Source organism: Gymnogyps californianus, chromosome 2, assembly GCF_018139145.2.
Source record: "Gymnogyps californianus isolate 813 chromosome 2, ASM1813914v2, whole genome shotgun sequence".
Classification (NCBI taxonomy): domain Eukaryota; kingdom Metazoa; phylum Chordata; class Aves; order Accipitriformes; family Cathartidae; genus Gymnogyps; species Gymnogyps californianus.
In genome coordinates, this window is record NC_059472.1 from 103894028 (window position 1) to 103911397 (window position 17370).

General features: G+C 36.2%; 1 protein-coding gene across 4 annotated transcripts in view; it reads right to left on the reverse strand.

The window, feature by feature from the left end:
• Positions 1 to 17370, reverse strand: part of RECK (reversion inducing cysteine rich protein with kazal motifs) — a 65241-nt gene that overhangs the window by 7621 nt on the left and 40250 nt on the right. For all 4 annotated transcript variants that reach the window (XM_050892153.1, XM_050892152.1, XM_050892154.1 and 1 more), the window contains 9 exons: positions 17044 to 17223; positions 15869 to 16081; positions 14981 to 15117; positions 12567 to 12707; positions 10909 to 11097; positions 6372 to 6494; positions 5687 to 5858; positions 3446 to 3638; positions 1051 to 1261 (listed from right to left, as the gene is read on the reverse strand). In XM_050892153.1, the coding sequence (XP_050748110.1) occupies positions 1051 to 1261; positions 3446 to 3638; positions 5687 to 5858; positions 6372 to 6494; positions 10909 to 11097; positions 12567 to 12707; positions 14981 to 15117; positions 15869 to 16081; positions 17044 to 17223 (1559 nt within the window). The remainder of the gene's footprint in view (positions 1 to 1050; positions 1262 to 3445; positions 3639 to 5686; positions 5859 to 6371; positions 6495 to 10908; positions 11098 to 12566; positions 12708 to 14980; positions 15118 to 15868; positions 16082 to 17043; positions 17224 to 17370) is intronic.

Consider the following 17370-nt stretch of genomic DNA (forward strand, 5'->3'; position numbering starts at 1 on the left):
AGGCACTTTGTGTACCACAAGCCAAGGTTTTGTATGGATGCATGCATATGCAACTACAGAAATGATGAATTTCAAGAGCTGAAATAGCTAGGACATGACAGAAGCAATTATGCCCATTGCAAACATTAATTTATGCAGTTATACCATGTTGGAGCTTAGAATCTTTATATAATAAGGGGGGAAAAAGGACTTGTCTGACAGATTCATGTTTAACACAGAAGCATGTCATTTCTCCTACTGTTTTTCCTCACTGTCTCAGAAACCAAAGGGCTAATATTTCAACTTTTTACCCATGACTGTATATTTAATTCACCCCCCCACTTATTATATATAATTCACATTCACAGAGTGACTTTTACAATATTGAATGTAATACCAAAGCACAAAGACCCTTTTTCAAACCCGTGAATGAGAAAAATGCATAAAACTGTTTCTTTTTAAAAACTGAGCTTTCCTTGCTCTGTGTATTACCTGTGATTAGTTACTGTTTCATAAAGGAAGTATTTGTGAAAACAATAAAAAACCAGTTCAAACCAGCACAACTGCAAAACTATTCCTACTGTCTTCCTCTTTCACAGTACTGTAAATACATATGGTATCTTATTCTGTCTTCTAATTAAATATCATCTTTGTTCTTCTGGGAACTCTACTTTGATGACAGTTTGGCATTCCAGTGTGGTATCTGTGCTGCCACTTCCGAAAAATTACTCATCCGATTCCCAGTGACATTCTGCCCTAGACACCACAGACCTCATTCGTTTCTCCCAAACCAGTCCTACGGCGACAGCTGCAAGTTTCTAAAGACTGAAGGAGCATGACTCCTAAAGCCAAGGCCTTTCCACTTCAGAGTTACTCGGCTGAATCCTGATACTGGCTTGTTCTAGCCCTAAGTAAAGATCTCTACTTCATCCTTTCTCTTAGATGTCTCAAAGACATTATGGAATATAATATTTTAAAGCATAACTTTTGTTCCAAATACACACCTATTTATACACATAGCCTGGAGACTCTCTCCTATCTGCAGTAAACTTCAACAACGAATTAACATACCTGGTGCAATAACCGGTTTGCAGCCAGTAGCGGAAAGCTGGGGACATTTAACAAAGGCACACTCTGTATGAAAACCGTAGTCTGAGAGAACGCCTACAGCCTGACAGTGTCCGTAATAGTCAACAGCCACACGGTCGGAATAGGCAGCGCAGACGCTGCTGTAGGTTTCTCCGTTATGTCCACATACAGGTTCCACTGATTTGCAAAACGGCTGAAACACACAGAAATGTTTCAAAGATCAATTTATACATGCTACAGAAACTTCAGAGTAGTTTTAACATTAGGAAAACCAAAGTTAATGGGAATTCACTGCTAATATTGTCAAACATTCAAAAAAGTAGGAAATCTAGAGTAAATAACCTGCCAGTTTATGAATGGGTAATAAATGCAAAGAATAAATACTCAAAGAAGGTGACAGAAAAATGTAAGTTGGAATCTGAGAAATGTACAATAAGACATGTTTTGGGAAACAACAATTTTTGTTCTGTGCTAATGCTTAAAATGACCATGTCATTTAAATTAACTTATTAAATTGATTAGATTTAAGATTATTATAATTTCATTATGTATGAAATAAAGTATTTTATTAATAAAATTAATTTAAGAAAATATTTGCTATTGTAGTATTTCTTAATATTTTAATGACTTTATTATTCATTCATCTCTGTGGTTTTGTGTTCTTAAAATTTAGTGTGTGTGCGCATGTATTTCTAACACATTATTTGAGAAGCTAAATGTATACATTTACTTCGAAAGAATAAAATCCATTACTAGACATGTCTGTCAAAAATATATTTATTGTTGAGACCTTTACATCTATAAAAATACATTTATTGTGTCCATTTTCTCTCAGAAAAACATACCTAGCATGTCATTTGATTCAAACACATGTAAAAATCAAAGAAACTTGTAATATAGTTTTTTCCTGTCCCACCTGTGCACGTGTATTAGTCCAACACATTCAAAAGGTCAAATGCCAATAAACTTAAGCTTCTGAACATGGACAGAAGCAAATGGAATTGCTGACTCTTTGCAGACAAGGTATGACTAATACTTGTGTCCAAAGTCTTGTGAAATGACACAACTCATTCCATAATTTCTTGCTAAAGTCTAAATATTTTATTAAACTAATATTTCAAGTAAGTTACCATAGCTATATGATCACTGTATATCCTCTAAAATAGCAAGACAATTACAGCTTCTATGTTACACACCTAAGCTAACAAGCAAACAGATAGAGGACAAGTAAATGTGAGCACCCCAAATAGTTTCATATCTTGCAGTCATCTTCCCTATAAAAGCAAGAGTGAAAACTTAAAGCTACTAGTGTCAAAAACTTCATGAACATGGATACAACTAGACATATAACTGCTGGAGAAAAAAAACAGCCATGCAATATTCCTTTGATTCTTACTGTTCAAGGGCTGAACATTCTCTGAGTATCTCATGAGATATCTGATGTGCAATGAGAAGAATTATCTGTACTTAACGAGGTTGCTGAAAAAGGGCAAGAAAAAGAAGGTATAAAGACAGAAAGGCAGAAACTAAAAGTGGGTTAAAAGAGCAATAGCATTTATAATACAGAAAAACCCTGAAAAAATGTTCTGTACTTCTAAGAATATCCATCAGTTGAGACCAAGAGAAGGTCTCAAATTAATCTTCATCATTTGAGAAAAATCTGGAGATGAACAACCTATTAACAGTAAAGCCAGCAACTCTGAAAAGAATAGCTCTTGACTTTTCTTGTAAAGCAATAGAAATAGCTTGTCTACCAACACTGTGAGGAGCGGTGGGATGGAAGAACTAAACCTAATCCTAATCCTTCTCGGGGATTAATATGAAGACTAATCCAATCCAGACTAATTAAAGAAAATATTACAGACTGCCTAGTCTCCAACAAAACTTAGGTGTAAATAGATCCTGAACAATGAACTTGGTAAACCTGGGGCACGATCACACAAAATGCTAAAGACTATCTATGACCAGGCATTAATTTTTATTTAAAACAAGTTCAAATTGGTAAAAACTAGCATTTAACTACCCAAGGAACTGCACTAATTACTGCAAACATACCTCAGTGTAAGCTTTAGTAGTGAAAAATATAGGAAGACTTAATATAAACATCAGAGTATTATCCCCAAGAAAGCACGTTATGCTTTTTATTGGTTTTGAGACAACTGTTAACTAAAGCAGAGAAACACTTGAGAAAATTCTGAATGTAATTTTGTAAGAACATTTTTTATACTAGTTAAAACTACATTTTTAAAGGATTACTTTCAAGGAAAACATTTTGTAAGCTATAAAAACCAGAATATTGCAAAAAACCAGAATATTGCAAAGTTGAACATTAAAGAACAAAGAAGATTTCATATTTATTGCTAGAACCACTTCCTACCTGGCATGGTCCTCGGTATGCTAAACTTTTTCCTTTTTGGTACAAAGTACACAAGTTACTGTATTCCACATTGTCTGTGTCACAAACAGGATCCCGTGTCTGGTCACAATTTAACTGCCTTGGCACACATTCATGCTGGCTACATTCGAACTTTCCAAAACTAGTCAAGCAAACTTGTTTCTTTGGTATGCACCTGCATAAAGTAATAATAATTTCATATCATGTCACAGGTTTTTTTTTTTTAAAGTCTCAAAATATTCAGGGAAAATATTTTCAGTGAAATCTTCTCCAGTGCTTTAGAGCTAACTATGGTTCAGCAGAGCTCCAGGAAATACAAGTGATAAAACGTTCTGAATAGCCAATTTCAGGTCTCATCACAAACCTGGAACTGGTTCACACCATGTTTAGTGAATGTATGTGAACACAACTACAGTTGCCACTAAAATTTATCTTTTACCAAGTATTTTTCAATGGATTTTCGAAAAAGGCTTGGATGAACTTCTTACCTACTCCCAAGCTTCATTTTGTAAATGCATATTTAAGGAAAACTAGAGAAAACATGAAAACAGTGAATTGCAAGAGAAAAAGATTATATTGCAGAGGTCTAGCCTCACCCTTCCTTGAGAAGGTAGTGAAAACAAGACTTACAAGATTATATGGTTTCAATTACAAATATCTAATTGTATTCTAGCTTTGTAGGCTCAGGATATTATATCACATCCAATCTTGGGAATGACTGCAAACAAACGGAAAAATCTAGTATTAACACAATTTCCTTTTTTGGCACGTCATCCCTCTCAAGCCTTCACAGATAAGTAAAGAGCAATAAACAGCAGAAATTCTTTCCCCTTTATATTAAATATGTACCTTCCATGGTCTTATCCGCAAAACATTTGCCATATGCCCTGCAAGACATCCCTCTGCGAGAGAAATGTCAGCCAATAGAGTTTGATGAATAGACTGATGAAAGGTCAAATGGCTTTTTAAACAATCTCCTCCTTCTATAAATGACAACAATGCTACCACTGGATTATGTACAATACGTCCTTATTCTCTCTGAGTGCTGCTGTCCTATGCATTACAGATTTTCCTTTTATATTAGGGACTACCAGAAATTCTGAGATTTAAGCATTTTACAAGCGGAATGTAAGATCTTAAATAGACTCTAAGCGCTTCAGAGATGTTTTAAAATGAGCATGTTTAGTTTACGCTACATTATCAAACTGACCCAGAAAAATGTATTGTGTACAGTCCTTTACTGAAACTACAAGTTGAGGTTCTAAGCATAATGGTTATTCCGTAAAACTGAAAAACTTCTCTATACTTTCCAAATTAAAAATATAAAAGGTAAAAAGTGTACATCCACAATACAGCTTTGAAATTCCAATTTTCAGTGCCATAATGGCTATTACAGCATCAAGGCATTTAAAGTGCAGAAAAAGGAAAAAAACAAAATTGCTGTAATCAGTTTTCATGAAAGCACAGTATTACACAACTTCTTATGGTGGCTTTCTTTCAAAACAGAAAAATGTACAAATTCAAAGGAAACTGCAGTATTGCACAACACTGAGAAAATTGAAGACAGGGACCAATATTATGAGCCACAGACTTTGACTTCTGTAAAAAAGGTCAGATTTTCTTTTCTTCTGACACTAGTACAGAGCGTACTTTTGTTTTAATGTTTGTCTATACAGATTTTGCTTTTTCTGACATTGAAAAAACAGAGATTGTACAGACATAGTTTTCACAAGATATCAATCTAATTAAGAGAAACTCAAGTGTTCCAGAGTGATCGATATTTTCCTATTTTAGAGATAAAAAGCAGAAATTATTGACTGAATAAGCAAGACTGACTCCAAGTCTTGAATTCAGGTGTGGGTTTTTTTTTAAACTATTAGAAGGTGTGAAACAAAGTAGTAAAATGACACTTGTAGCCATTTCAACAAAATTTGATTCTCCCACTTTTGAAAGTATACATCAATTCTCTTTTATTGCTAAAACTGAGATCTACATAATGAATTTAAACGATATAGCACTATATAAATGGAACCAAGAATTGGCAGTTATTACAGTCCGTTAATAACCATGATAAATAAAAAGTAGCTACTTCAAACAGTTATTTTTATTGGAGTATCCCAAAAGTAGAATGTTACTACAATATACAACACACTCAAAGAAAAAGTAAATCTGCTTTATGAGTAGAAGATGCCAAAGAAAAGCTTAAACATATTCTGCTTTTACCTCTGATTTTTATTACAAGGGTTAGGGTTACAAGGATCCTTGGAAATACATGATCCAAATTCAAATTGGTTGTCCTGGAGCCCAACACAACGAGCTATACATGCACTTGGATACGTGCGTCCATTTTGACCACATACTGGTACAAACTGATCTACACAGTTACATGGTAAACCTGTAAAAGCAACACACAAAACAGGAATTCGGTGCACACTTATTTTCTATGCCAGAAGATACACAAAGGGTCACTAAGATATCTTTGCATTCCAGCAAATGCAAAGATGTGCCATATCTTCAGCCACTTCCTCCCTCCTGGAATTTAGCAATGCTGTAGCACATACACACTTTTAAGTAGTAGGAAGTTTGTGCCCTGCCTCCTTGCTGATTCTACTCAGCTTTCTCCATTTTTTCCCCAAACTCCTTATCTCTTGTCCCCAGTGGCATTACCCTGTCTCCTCCTATTTTTAGGTATTACCTGAGGTTTTATTTTTCAGTACTGATTTTTTTTTTTTTTAAGGGTATGTGTTTTTTCTGAAGTGCAGGTTGGACATGAGAAAAATAAATAGTTAAAAGAACATATCAATAACAAAGTATGAGGTATTTTCCATTAATACTGTAGAAAAAATTTAGAAGATAATCCTCGCTCTAAGAATATTAAGCTTACAGTTTCCATAGTTTGGAAAGTTACCTGTAAACTTCCGACGTTCATCTTCTGAACTATGCTCAGTTAGACACTGACGTGTAGAACATATCAAGTTTCCAGCAAAACATGAACAGACATTACAATCTATATTAAAGGACGTTCCATGGCCTTAAAATAAAAGAAATTAGGTAAATGCAAACAGTTAATGCAAATATACCAGAAGACTATATACTCATATGTATTACACAGATATTACATTTTCATTATTAATTGTTCCTGTAATTTCCCTTATTCAGTTTATTTTCCCACTGAAATGTCTATCTTTTTTTAGATTTCAAGTTTCGCTTTATTAATTTAAAGAAAAAGTCTGTTCACATGTGTTTTTGATTAATTAGTTAAACAAGGAAGCAAGCACTTTATCCTTTCAAAGCCTGTGTAAGTTAGGTTTTCTTTTTTCTTTTTTTCTTTTTTTTAAGAACAATTTAAAGCTGCAAAAAGACATACACTCAGAAAACAGAAGTGGTAGATAAACTCTGGCTAGCAAGCTCCATATTTTTTTAAAGGTAAAGCTTTTGTAAAGATACATTCTTCTCCTAAATTAATTTTATGTAAGACTGCTAAACCTTCAGCCATAGTCTCACACATAATGCAAAACTACTCTGTAGTGCTCATTTCTTTCCTTTGTGTGTACTTTTTGTCAAGAGCTAAAAAGTGCCAATGCTTCATTCCAGCCTTTATTGTTTTGCAACATCCAATATAGTCGTAATTTCAGCCTCAACAAGCAGTACAAGTTACAATGCAGCTTTGTCCAAAGCAGGGAACAATAAAGATTGTAGCAAAGCTACAGAAACCCAGATCTAGATTCAGCACAAAGACACACACAAATACAGAGGTCTACATTCACCTACTGGCTTTCAGAAAGGAGCCCTTAATAATACAACTGACACCATCACAGCTTCTTTTTAAGGATGGAGCAATCTGCCTAATTTTTGCATTTTATAAGTCAGTAACTTTTCCACACCTGAATCTAAGAACCAAACTGCAAATTTAGGGAATTTTTCTTCAATTTAGCAATTCCAGTTTGGTTTTGTGAACTGTCCATATGACTGCCCTTCACTGTGTTGTATGTTTTATGTAAAATCAATTCATGTTGGTGACAGCCGATCTATCCATAACCAAACTGGTTATTAAAGACTACCAACAAATACAGAGCTCTTCAGGAAAACATAAGAGTAAAAATTATTACAAAATAAGGCAATTCTCTCTAATATCTTTTCAAAGGGTTGAAATTAAGGATTAGAATTTTTGAAAAATATTACAAGGGCACAAGGAAAATCCTCAGTATTTAAACCATTGTCCTTGGTGTGAAACCTACCAACATCACAGTAAAAGAAACTCCCTCTTCAGAATGCCATGTGAACTAAAACAGCATCATTGCCTAAAGGGGTATCAGATTTATTATATAACGCCAAGGGAAGAAAATTTTGGGATTGTGCAAAACTTATTATGGGATGTTTAGTGGAAGGACCAAAGATGAGGAAAAGGAGGAATGAAGATGGATCAAGCAGGAAGATGTGTGGGAAAGCAGAGGGAAAAGGGGAAAAAGGGAATGGTTGAGTGTAGACAGGTGGTTGGTCAGTACGCTTCTCTCACTGAACCCTGCACTTGATCACCGCAATCTATCCTATCTTTTTATTCAATCCTGTTTTTACCCTCTTTGTGTGTGTGCTTCCTACTCTGAATATGTGCGTGAATACTAATAAACTTTAAGCTGGATGAATCAATAAGTAGGATACGAAGTCTGTGTGCCAGCTACTGGAGTGGAAACACAAACCTTGGGAGCTCATGGGTCCAGATGCCACCAGCTCTGGGAGACTGGCATCTGGGGCGCAGCTACCAGAGAAACTGTGCATCTAGGGCCTGCTACTGGACAGAACTCTATTCTGTGTGCATATATTTCATTAGCGGGCTTCATTTCTGACCAGCGGCAGAACAGGAGCAGGTTTGGGCTGTATGTGCTGTTCATGTTTGTGTTAATGCTATGTGTGTTTATGTGGGTGGCAGTAACAGCACTAATTTCTGTCTGTGTCAATCAGTGTGGCTGGTCACGTTAGCAGCGTGTGTGTATGTGTGCGCACACCTCTGTGCATGTGTCTATTGGGAATACATTCAGTGATTTACTGGTTTTGTTCACTGTTAATGCAGACATCAACAACTATTTTAATAAAAAACAGCTTTATGTGACTTTTACACCTACAGCTAGGTTTGTGGTAGGAGGGAGAACCATACAGTGAACACCTGATCCATACAAAAAGAACCACTCAGAAGAGAAGTCAACAACAACAAAAAAAAGTAAAAGATTTTCTTGCATCCCTGTTCCCTGCAGAGGAAGTTAAAAAGTCTAAGCTGAGTACCTTCTTCACAGGCCATGTGTTAGAGAACCTGCCTCAGAAGCAGCTCTTGGACAGACAAATGCTAACAACTCTGCAAGACCAGAAGGTATTCACCAAAAAATTCCACATGAACTCAGGTGTGAAATACCTGCTAATATAAGCAAACTTACTTGTAACCTCTTGCTTTAAACTTCCCCAGGGTTTGGATACCAGTGGAAGTGGCTAAAATATATAGATTTTTTAAAAAAATGGTTCTGTGGATAATAAAGATAGGTAAACTTAATTTTGCGCAACACAAATGTGGTAAAAGTATAAAAGTTTGTATCAGTGGACACATACCTAAATATGATACATTGGGGGAAGGAATCACAGTTTTTGTGCAAGTCACAAAACAAATCTTTTAGGAGTATTTGAAGGAGTAAATAAGCATGTGGACAACAGAAAATCAGGTTGATACACTTCAATACCCAACAGACATTTTAACATAGGCTCTTTAACATAGGCTTTCAAGAAAAAAAGTAGAGATAGGAAAAAAAGGTGCTCACATGGATAAATAACTGTGAAACAGAATAAATGGACAACAAAGGGAGGTCACTGGAGGAGTCTCCATGATCGATGCAGTGGCTGCTCTGTTCAACATAGTTATACGTGATCCAAAAAACAAATGCAAGTATTTACATGACAAAGTCTATCAATAACATTAAGGTACAAAGGACCAAATAATGAAGAACTGCAAGACAAATCTCACCATGCTGAGCAACTAGGAAAGGATATAGCAGAGGAAATTCATTGTACTGAACATAAAGTGATTCTCTACAATTCACACAATGAGCTCTGAGCTGACCATTTCCACTTAAGAACTGGACCATGGTGTTACAATAGACAGCTCTGTAAAAGCATGACCTCAATAGAATTAGTAGCCAAAAAAAGATAATGTTCAGAACATTAACATCATTTTGCTATGACATACACTTGATTGGGCACTTGCATTGTGAATGGTGCATGAAGTTCCAGTTCCCATTTCAAAAGAAAACGTAAGAACTAGAAAAAGGTACACAGTAGGGTAACAAATAGGATCAAAAGTATACAACTGTTTTCATACAAGGAATGATTAAATAGAATAGGAACTGGCTTGGAGAAAAACCCAGAAAGCTGAGGGGAATATGACAGACATCTGAAAGATGAGGCAAACAGCTAACAATCATTCATCAGCTTTTTCAACACAAGAACTAGGATGAATCTCATGAACTAAGAGGAACCAGAGGAAACAAACTATCAAGGCTCAAATTAAATCCTTTGCAGGCCCCCTCCCCGCCCAAGGAGGGTTTTTAGGCACACATATGTTAACATGTGGAACTTTTTGCCAGAGGTTATAGCTCATGATAAAAGTTTCTGACTTTTTTTAAACACATATTTAAAATCCATGGAAGAAAAAATAAAAAACCCTAAAAAGCCCAAACAAAACCAAAAACCCCAAAAGCATTTGGAGCTAGTAAAGAAACCACCCCTGCTCAAGGGGTCTGTGGTCTGAAGCTCAGAACAGATTCTGGGAGAATAGTAATGGAAAGTATGATTAAATCCTCTGCCTTTTCTCATACTCTTCCCCAGACACCTCTATTGGTCACTGGATATCCAATGCTGTTAAAAGTAGACTGAAAGTACCCGCAAAGTTGGAATCCAGGAAATGGGCAGCCATTTATAGTCAGTTATACTGTGCTTAAACCTCAGAACTACAGCATGGTTAAAGCAGATCAATTTGTTTTGCTGTTGTTGCCTCATCCCTGCTGCCTACTGGATCCTCTCAGAACTTTTTCCCTCCTCAATCCCCAGAGCTCCCACCAGCAAGTTCTTCTACCAGAAAGCAAGCTACCTATTATCAAGTACCATAAAATACAGGGGATGCAAGGCAAGTCAGTAACCTTTTGGTTGAAAAATGGTGTACTAAGAACAAGCTTCACACAGGACTTCCATTGATTGAGACGGACACAGTTCAGTATTGATTTAAATAATGGAACCCTCCAGCATATGTAAGAATTAAACAAGTATTATATATAGGGATGCAAACATTAACTTTTGTATTTTCTGATAAACTCTGCATTCAGATCCTCTGAGTCTCCGTATGTACCTCAAAATGTATTACTTAAGGAGTAGGTGCTGTATAAAGACATAATTACTGTTCTAATACTTACTTTTTCTTTGTCCTCCAACAATGCATGATTTTTGGAGGTCAACACAACGCATTTCCATGCAGTTTTCCAGCAATCCACTGTGTCCACAGGTACAAATCTTGTAACAACCAACATCACCAGCTGAGGATGGAACCTGAATAAGTGTACCTTGACGGACAATAAAATCTGAGGCTTCTCCCAGTTTGCAACCTATATACAAGGAGAAATTTTAGCTCATATTTAGTAAATACTTTGGCAAGTGCCACTACCAAATAACTACTACTCTTTGACTTGTGAAAAAGCTAAGATGTTCCTACAGCAGCCTTGCTCTCGCCCTCTAGACAAATTCACTCATTTCATAAAGGCAACAAGTAGCAGAAGATACTTGCTTGAGACAATGTTCTGAAGTACCTGTAGAAATGTCACTTTAAAGACTGGTAATTCCAACAATTCTCAAGTGATTTCATTTTCCACAGTTCTGTAGTAGTATGAAACATATGTGATATGACAAATACCACATACACTTCACTCTCTCCAATACAGAATCTGAATTAAAGGGTCTCACAAGCAAAGCCCAGTCATTTCCCCTCCCTCACGTATTTTATTGTGTCTTCCTTCCCTAATTGTACCTCTTATGTGAACACCGAAGGACTCTTACAGGTAGATGTGAAGAGAGAAAGGGAGAAAAAGCAGGAAAACTGGACTTAAAAAAAAAAAAAGAATGGAAAAGAAGAAAAATGGTTTTAAAAATTGCCAGGAAAAAATAATAAAAGAAATAGTAGATTAAAATTACCCTAGAAGTGATGAACTGCAACAAATCCCCTGAAACTTTCAACCAATAAAAAGACTGAATTAAAACATAGTCACCTTCCAATCTTTAGAGGAAGTAAACTGTCTCTTCAAAAGCTCTGAGCGAGCTTGCTTTCAGATCACTTTGAATGACTTTTGCAGCAAGTGAAGACAATACAACCTCTATAGTAATAATGCTCAGCTTTTCAGAAAAATAAAAATATTTTGTAAGGGTCATAGAAACATAACCAAAACAATGTCCCTAGGCTCACAAAAAGAATGAGCTGAAGTCTGTCCTCACTTCTAGAAGAGCAAAAGCGTAGCAGATGTACGAGTGAAACAAAACCCAGTTTTCCTCTTTGTAATTAAAAATCACTGGAGAAACTGCTGATCAGCCACAGAACTGCTGGAACAAAAGAGGCTCAGAGTCCTCCCAGACTGACAGCCTGATTTTCATTAATTTCAAGGCAAGACATAATGTCCATTTATTTCGCCAGTAGGGAAAATAATGCGGATATGGCTAATAATGTATGGAAATACAGGGCAACACATGTCATGGTGTCTGCAGAAGCAGTGAGCTGCACTGTATTTGCAGTATTGCATGCTTGTAATTTTAAATAGTAGGCAGGCTGCTTAGAGACCACGTATGGACACGGATTTCTTCTGAAGCAAAATAAGTAATATCTTTTCTAATAAGACGTTATGTTTCAGTGGACAATAAAAAAAGAAACACATCGAGAAATGAAAAGAGCTAGAAGGTAGGCTACAGCTTTTGAAAACACAAGGTAATTGTGATAGTAGTTCTTTTGGGATATCAACAATTCACTTCAAAACTTTCAACAAATGTTTATGAGCAAAATTCAGGTAAACAGAAGTCCAAAAGCCCTTACCTGGCACACACAAATACGGAAGACACAGTTCTCCAGATTGACATCCTTTTCTATTTACTTCACATAACTGATTAGCTGCACATGGATTCGGATTGCATGGATGTGTAACATCTTCTACAATGTTACCTAAAGAACTTGGGCCTGAAAACAGAATATACAGCATCTATATTGATTTAAATGAGGTTTATTTTTCTTCAGTAAAGCATGGCATTTCTTACATTCAGTAAAATCATATTTTTGATGATTCTGTGAAATATTTTTTATTTTTTTAACTATACTTGTAGAAGCTTGATATGACAAGGTAGTTAACTTATTTCAAAAGTTTAGTCCTCAATCCTGGAAATGATGACCCAGATGATTGTTCACAAGCAAAATATATTTTCTCTATCTTGTTTCCCCAATAATCTTCTCTCTCTGACAAAACCACAAACTGACAATGACCAGCAGTTTAATGAAGAGAAGTCCCATAGTCAATGATGAACAAATTGGAGGCTTAAAGTACACTTGATGTTTAACCAAGTTTGCTATCATTGATGAACTTTTGTTTCTGTTTTCCCTTTAACTCACTAGTAATGTTCTCCTGTTACAAGATTAAGGAAAGGGAAGACAACTTGGAAAAGCAGCAGCTAAATGGAAAGAACCACCCAAAGCTTCAATACATTGTCTCTCTGGGAACAATTTATTTGTTGAGGCATGCTTTCAGCTGCAGCTCTTACTAACCAAAATTTTACTGTTTTCAAAGTTCCTGGGATTCTGAGAAAGAAATATCAAAATTTAATTTGGAAGGTCTAAAACGGATAAATCCTATAAAGCTAAAAAGGTCTAAATCCTACAGAGACAAATATGCAATAGAATTAGTAACAGGGTAGAGCAGATTTGGAAAATAATGTAAAAAGATGCATTTAAATGAAATCTAGAACCAAGATGAAATTTTACTAATACAATTGTGTTCCACACTGAGGGATAAGACATGCTAGAAGAAAACAGGATCATAAAAACTTAATTCTTCCATATACTTACTAAACTCATGTTTTATTGCCCCAAGAGTTAATTTGGTTTTTGGTTATTCTAACCTCACAGTTAAAGAACAGAGTTTATGCATCAGGCAAAAGTGTAATTTTGTACATCAAGAAGTTGTGCTTTAAATCATGCTATTGTTTAAGTGACATTTATTTGAGATCAGTCCTCCCAAGCATGATCCAGCTTTTGTCCTGTAAATAAATAGTGCTAGTGGTTTTATTATTATAGTACTTTTTTGGCATGTGAGATGACTTCTTGAAGAACAGAGTTTTCTTAAAGTAAGATTAACTAGTCTATTTTCAAGTAGGTAAAAATCATTGAAATTCAAGAAGCCAGATTATTAGATGATACAGATGAGTGTACTTGCACTCAATATATGAAATCCCCAAAAGAGAAGTGTGGTGGGTTAGCCTTGGCTAACAGCCAAACTCCCACCCAGTCCCCCCACCCCAAACAGGATGGGGGTAGAAAATAGGTAGAACAGGAACAGAAAAGTTCATGGGCTGAGATAAAGACAGGGAGATTGCATAAGAATTACCATTGCAGGCAAATCTGACTTGGCTTGGGGAAAATTAAATAAATTTATTGCCAATTAAAATAAATATCTAATTACAGATTCAGGTAATGGGAACAAAAAGACAAACATTAAAGCAACTTCTTTCTTCCTCCCTTCCCCAGGCTCACCTTCACTCCTTCACTCCAGATTTCTCTGCCCCTGCCCCAAGCGATGCAGTGGGGATTGGGAACAGGGGGATGATGGTGACTATGGTCAGTACACAGCAGTTTCTCTCTGTCGCTCATTCCTTCTCACACCTTTCCTCTGCTCCAGCATGGGCTCTCCATGGGCTGCAGCTTCCTTCAGGGTATACCCACCTGCTGTCGCATGGGGTCCTCCACCGGCTTCCTTGTGGATATCTGCTCTGCCATGGAGCACCCCCTCTCCTCCTGCTCCTCTGACCTTGGTGCTACCGCTGTTGTTTCTCACTCTTCCTGTTCCCTTCTCCTCCACCTGTCTGGCACTTTTTGCCCTTTCTTAAACATGTTTTCACAGAGGCACCACAAACTTTGCTAAGTGGCTCAGCTTTGGCCTATAGTGGGCCCATTGCCGAGCTGGCTGTCTCTGGCACAGTGCAGTCCCTGACATCTTCCCATACAGCCCCTGCAGCCTCCACCGCTACCAAAACAACCCTGCCACATACACCCAATACAAGAAGGAATAAATATAATGAGCTATGGCAATTCGAAAAATCCAATTTTCTCTAATATGCTAAATAAAATGTCTCAAATTCAATACTATTTTCTTTAAAAGAAATAATGAAAATTATTAAAAGCAATGGTAAGCATTCAAAGTATCTTGGTTTCTAATTTTATTGCACAGGCATGTTGATACTTACTCAGGTATGTATCCAATGGGATACAGTTCTCCAAGTCATCTGTTGGCGATAAGAGCTCACAAATACTTTCAGCTGAGTGGCCTTCAGGGAACTTATTATGATCTCCACATTTCTTCAGTATTTCCACACAATCTGATCTTCAGATAAATAAAGAAACAGAACTTCATGAACACTACTTGAGAAAAAAAGGTCTTGTATGAAAAAGATTTCTTTCCACATTCTTCCCTTCCCCGAATCCACAACTTGCCCCTACTGCCTCACAACAGAGTGTTTTTTTCTCTCTCTCTCTGCTACATTTTACACACAGAGGGCGGAACAAATATGTGACACAAAGACAGGAACTATTGCTTACACTACTCTTCCTCTACTTTGGGCTTTGTGATCTTTATTTTCTACGGCATCGTATGCATGTATCTTTCAAGACCAAGCATCTCCTTGATTTACTAATGTCTAATATGGGTTGAACTCTATCTCACTACCTGTACTATTAACTGGCCTCTTTTCTACCCGATCATCTACTTTCAAAATTTTCTTTTTTTTTAAAATAAGTTTCATTTTTTTCAGACCTTTCTGTCAGCTGAAAATCACCAGTAGGTCCCAAAACCGAAAAAGAGGAAAGGTTTTATGGACACCACAGAGAGCCAAAAAACCCCCAATAATAAATCAACTTTACAATGGAAGCATATACATCCATCTCATTAACAGGCAAGCATCTTCATCTACAGTGATGGAGATTCAAGCAATGGCAACTACGCAAGCTCACATTCCTTCCGTGTTTGCCTTGCCATGTTTCCTAACGTAAGTCAAACAGTCCTACAGCAGCTTTTTAATTCTCATTAAAATCCTTAGCAGAACCTCTAAACTGTTTTTTTCCCCCACAGTACTTACTTGCAGATAATACTTCCTCTAGATTTGCTGTGGCAAGGTTTAATCTGCAGTGAGCAGGCAATTGCCTTCCACATTTCTGGTTGGCATTTTTTAATATCAAGCACAGGAATATTTATAAATGGCATCTTAATACTCCCTTTTTCCCATAGCTTCATGTCATTCATGGCTCCCTGGTCTGACTGAGTATTGCAGCTCCTAAAAAGTTCTGTTGGTCTTAAAAGAAGAAGTTAAGATATGGCATGTATACAAGCAAAAGAAAACACCACACATTTTACCTTTCACCATATGAATTCTACAACCTTGACACGGCTTGCTTTTTGTGGTATAAAAGAAATCAATCCCTTCCACAGTTAAGCAAGATCAAAATCAATTTGAATTCTGCCTTTAAGGAAAATAAGCTCTTTAAGACTCAAGGCTGAAACTCCCTTCTCACCTCTACCTCTAGATCAAGTATCACTTAAATTTTTCTTACCTGAAGAAAGCTGACTTAAAAGCAAATATCTTAGATATCCTGAATATCTGTGTGAATGTTTCCCGGTGAATCGCTAATGCAAGTTGATTTATCATTTATATTTGCCCAGGCTGCATCTATCACATATGTGATTCTACTACTCATATAACACTCATGCCACTGTATACTAGTTCAAAGAAAAGCCAGAGATCTCTAATAGCTAACAAAATTTTAAATGTTTTTTTGAAACTCAAACTATTTAATTTGTAACCTTGCAATTACTAATTCAGACACCACTTTTAAATCATGTATTTTGCCCTATAGAGTATAAAACCACAGAAATATCTCTGAAAGAAAAGGAATTTTGAAAGAGTAACATGTAAATTTAACAAGCATTTTTACCTTACTTATAATACACAACATTCCAGTAATCATGGCTTACTTGTCTATACAGTAAGACAGAGGAATATGCTGCTAATACACGATGACATTTTACAAGTTCATGGGTTAGCTTTATTCTTGTAAGTTTTGTTATGTCTGTTGTTAAATACATTTCCAAAAGTTTATTCTAAAGAAAAACTATTTATTTTTAAATTATCTAAAAAAATATTTGCAGAAAGACAGCTACATACAATCTCAAAATAAGCCTGAAAAACATTTTATTTTATTTTTAAAATCAAAGCACAGGAATTCCTTTATAAAATATTCAGTGTCTCTCTCCTACCTGTTATTAAAATTAGTGCAGTAAGTAAGATTTCTACAGCCCAGCTGACAAGGTTCTCGTACATCTGCTAAACAGGTCAACATGGAAACTTCAACTGCATTATACTCACAAAAGCGATCAAATTCTTGCCAGCTCTGTGAATTGCCCCAGCTCGTGCTATAAAGTTTAGTGCAGAGCTCTCTGAAACAAAAATACAAACAAAGCAAATAAAATTAAAAGAACAGTAGTCGTTCAGATATAGCAGAGCCTATCATTTCTTTGCTGATCACAACAGCCTGCACTCACTGTAGAATATTGTGTTAGCGCCAGCGAAGTCTGCACGAGTAT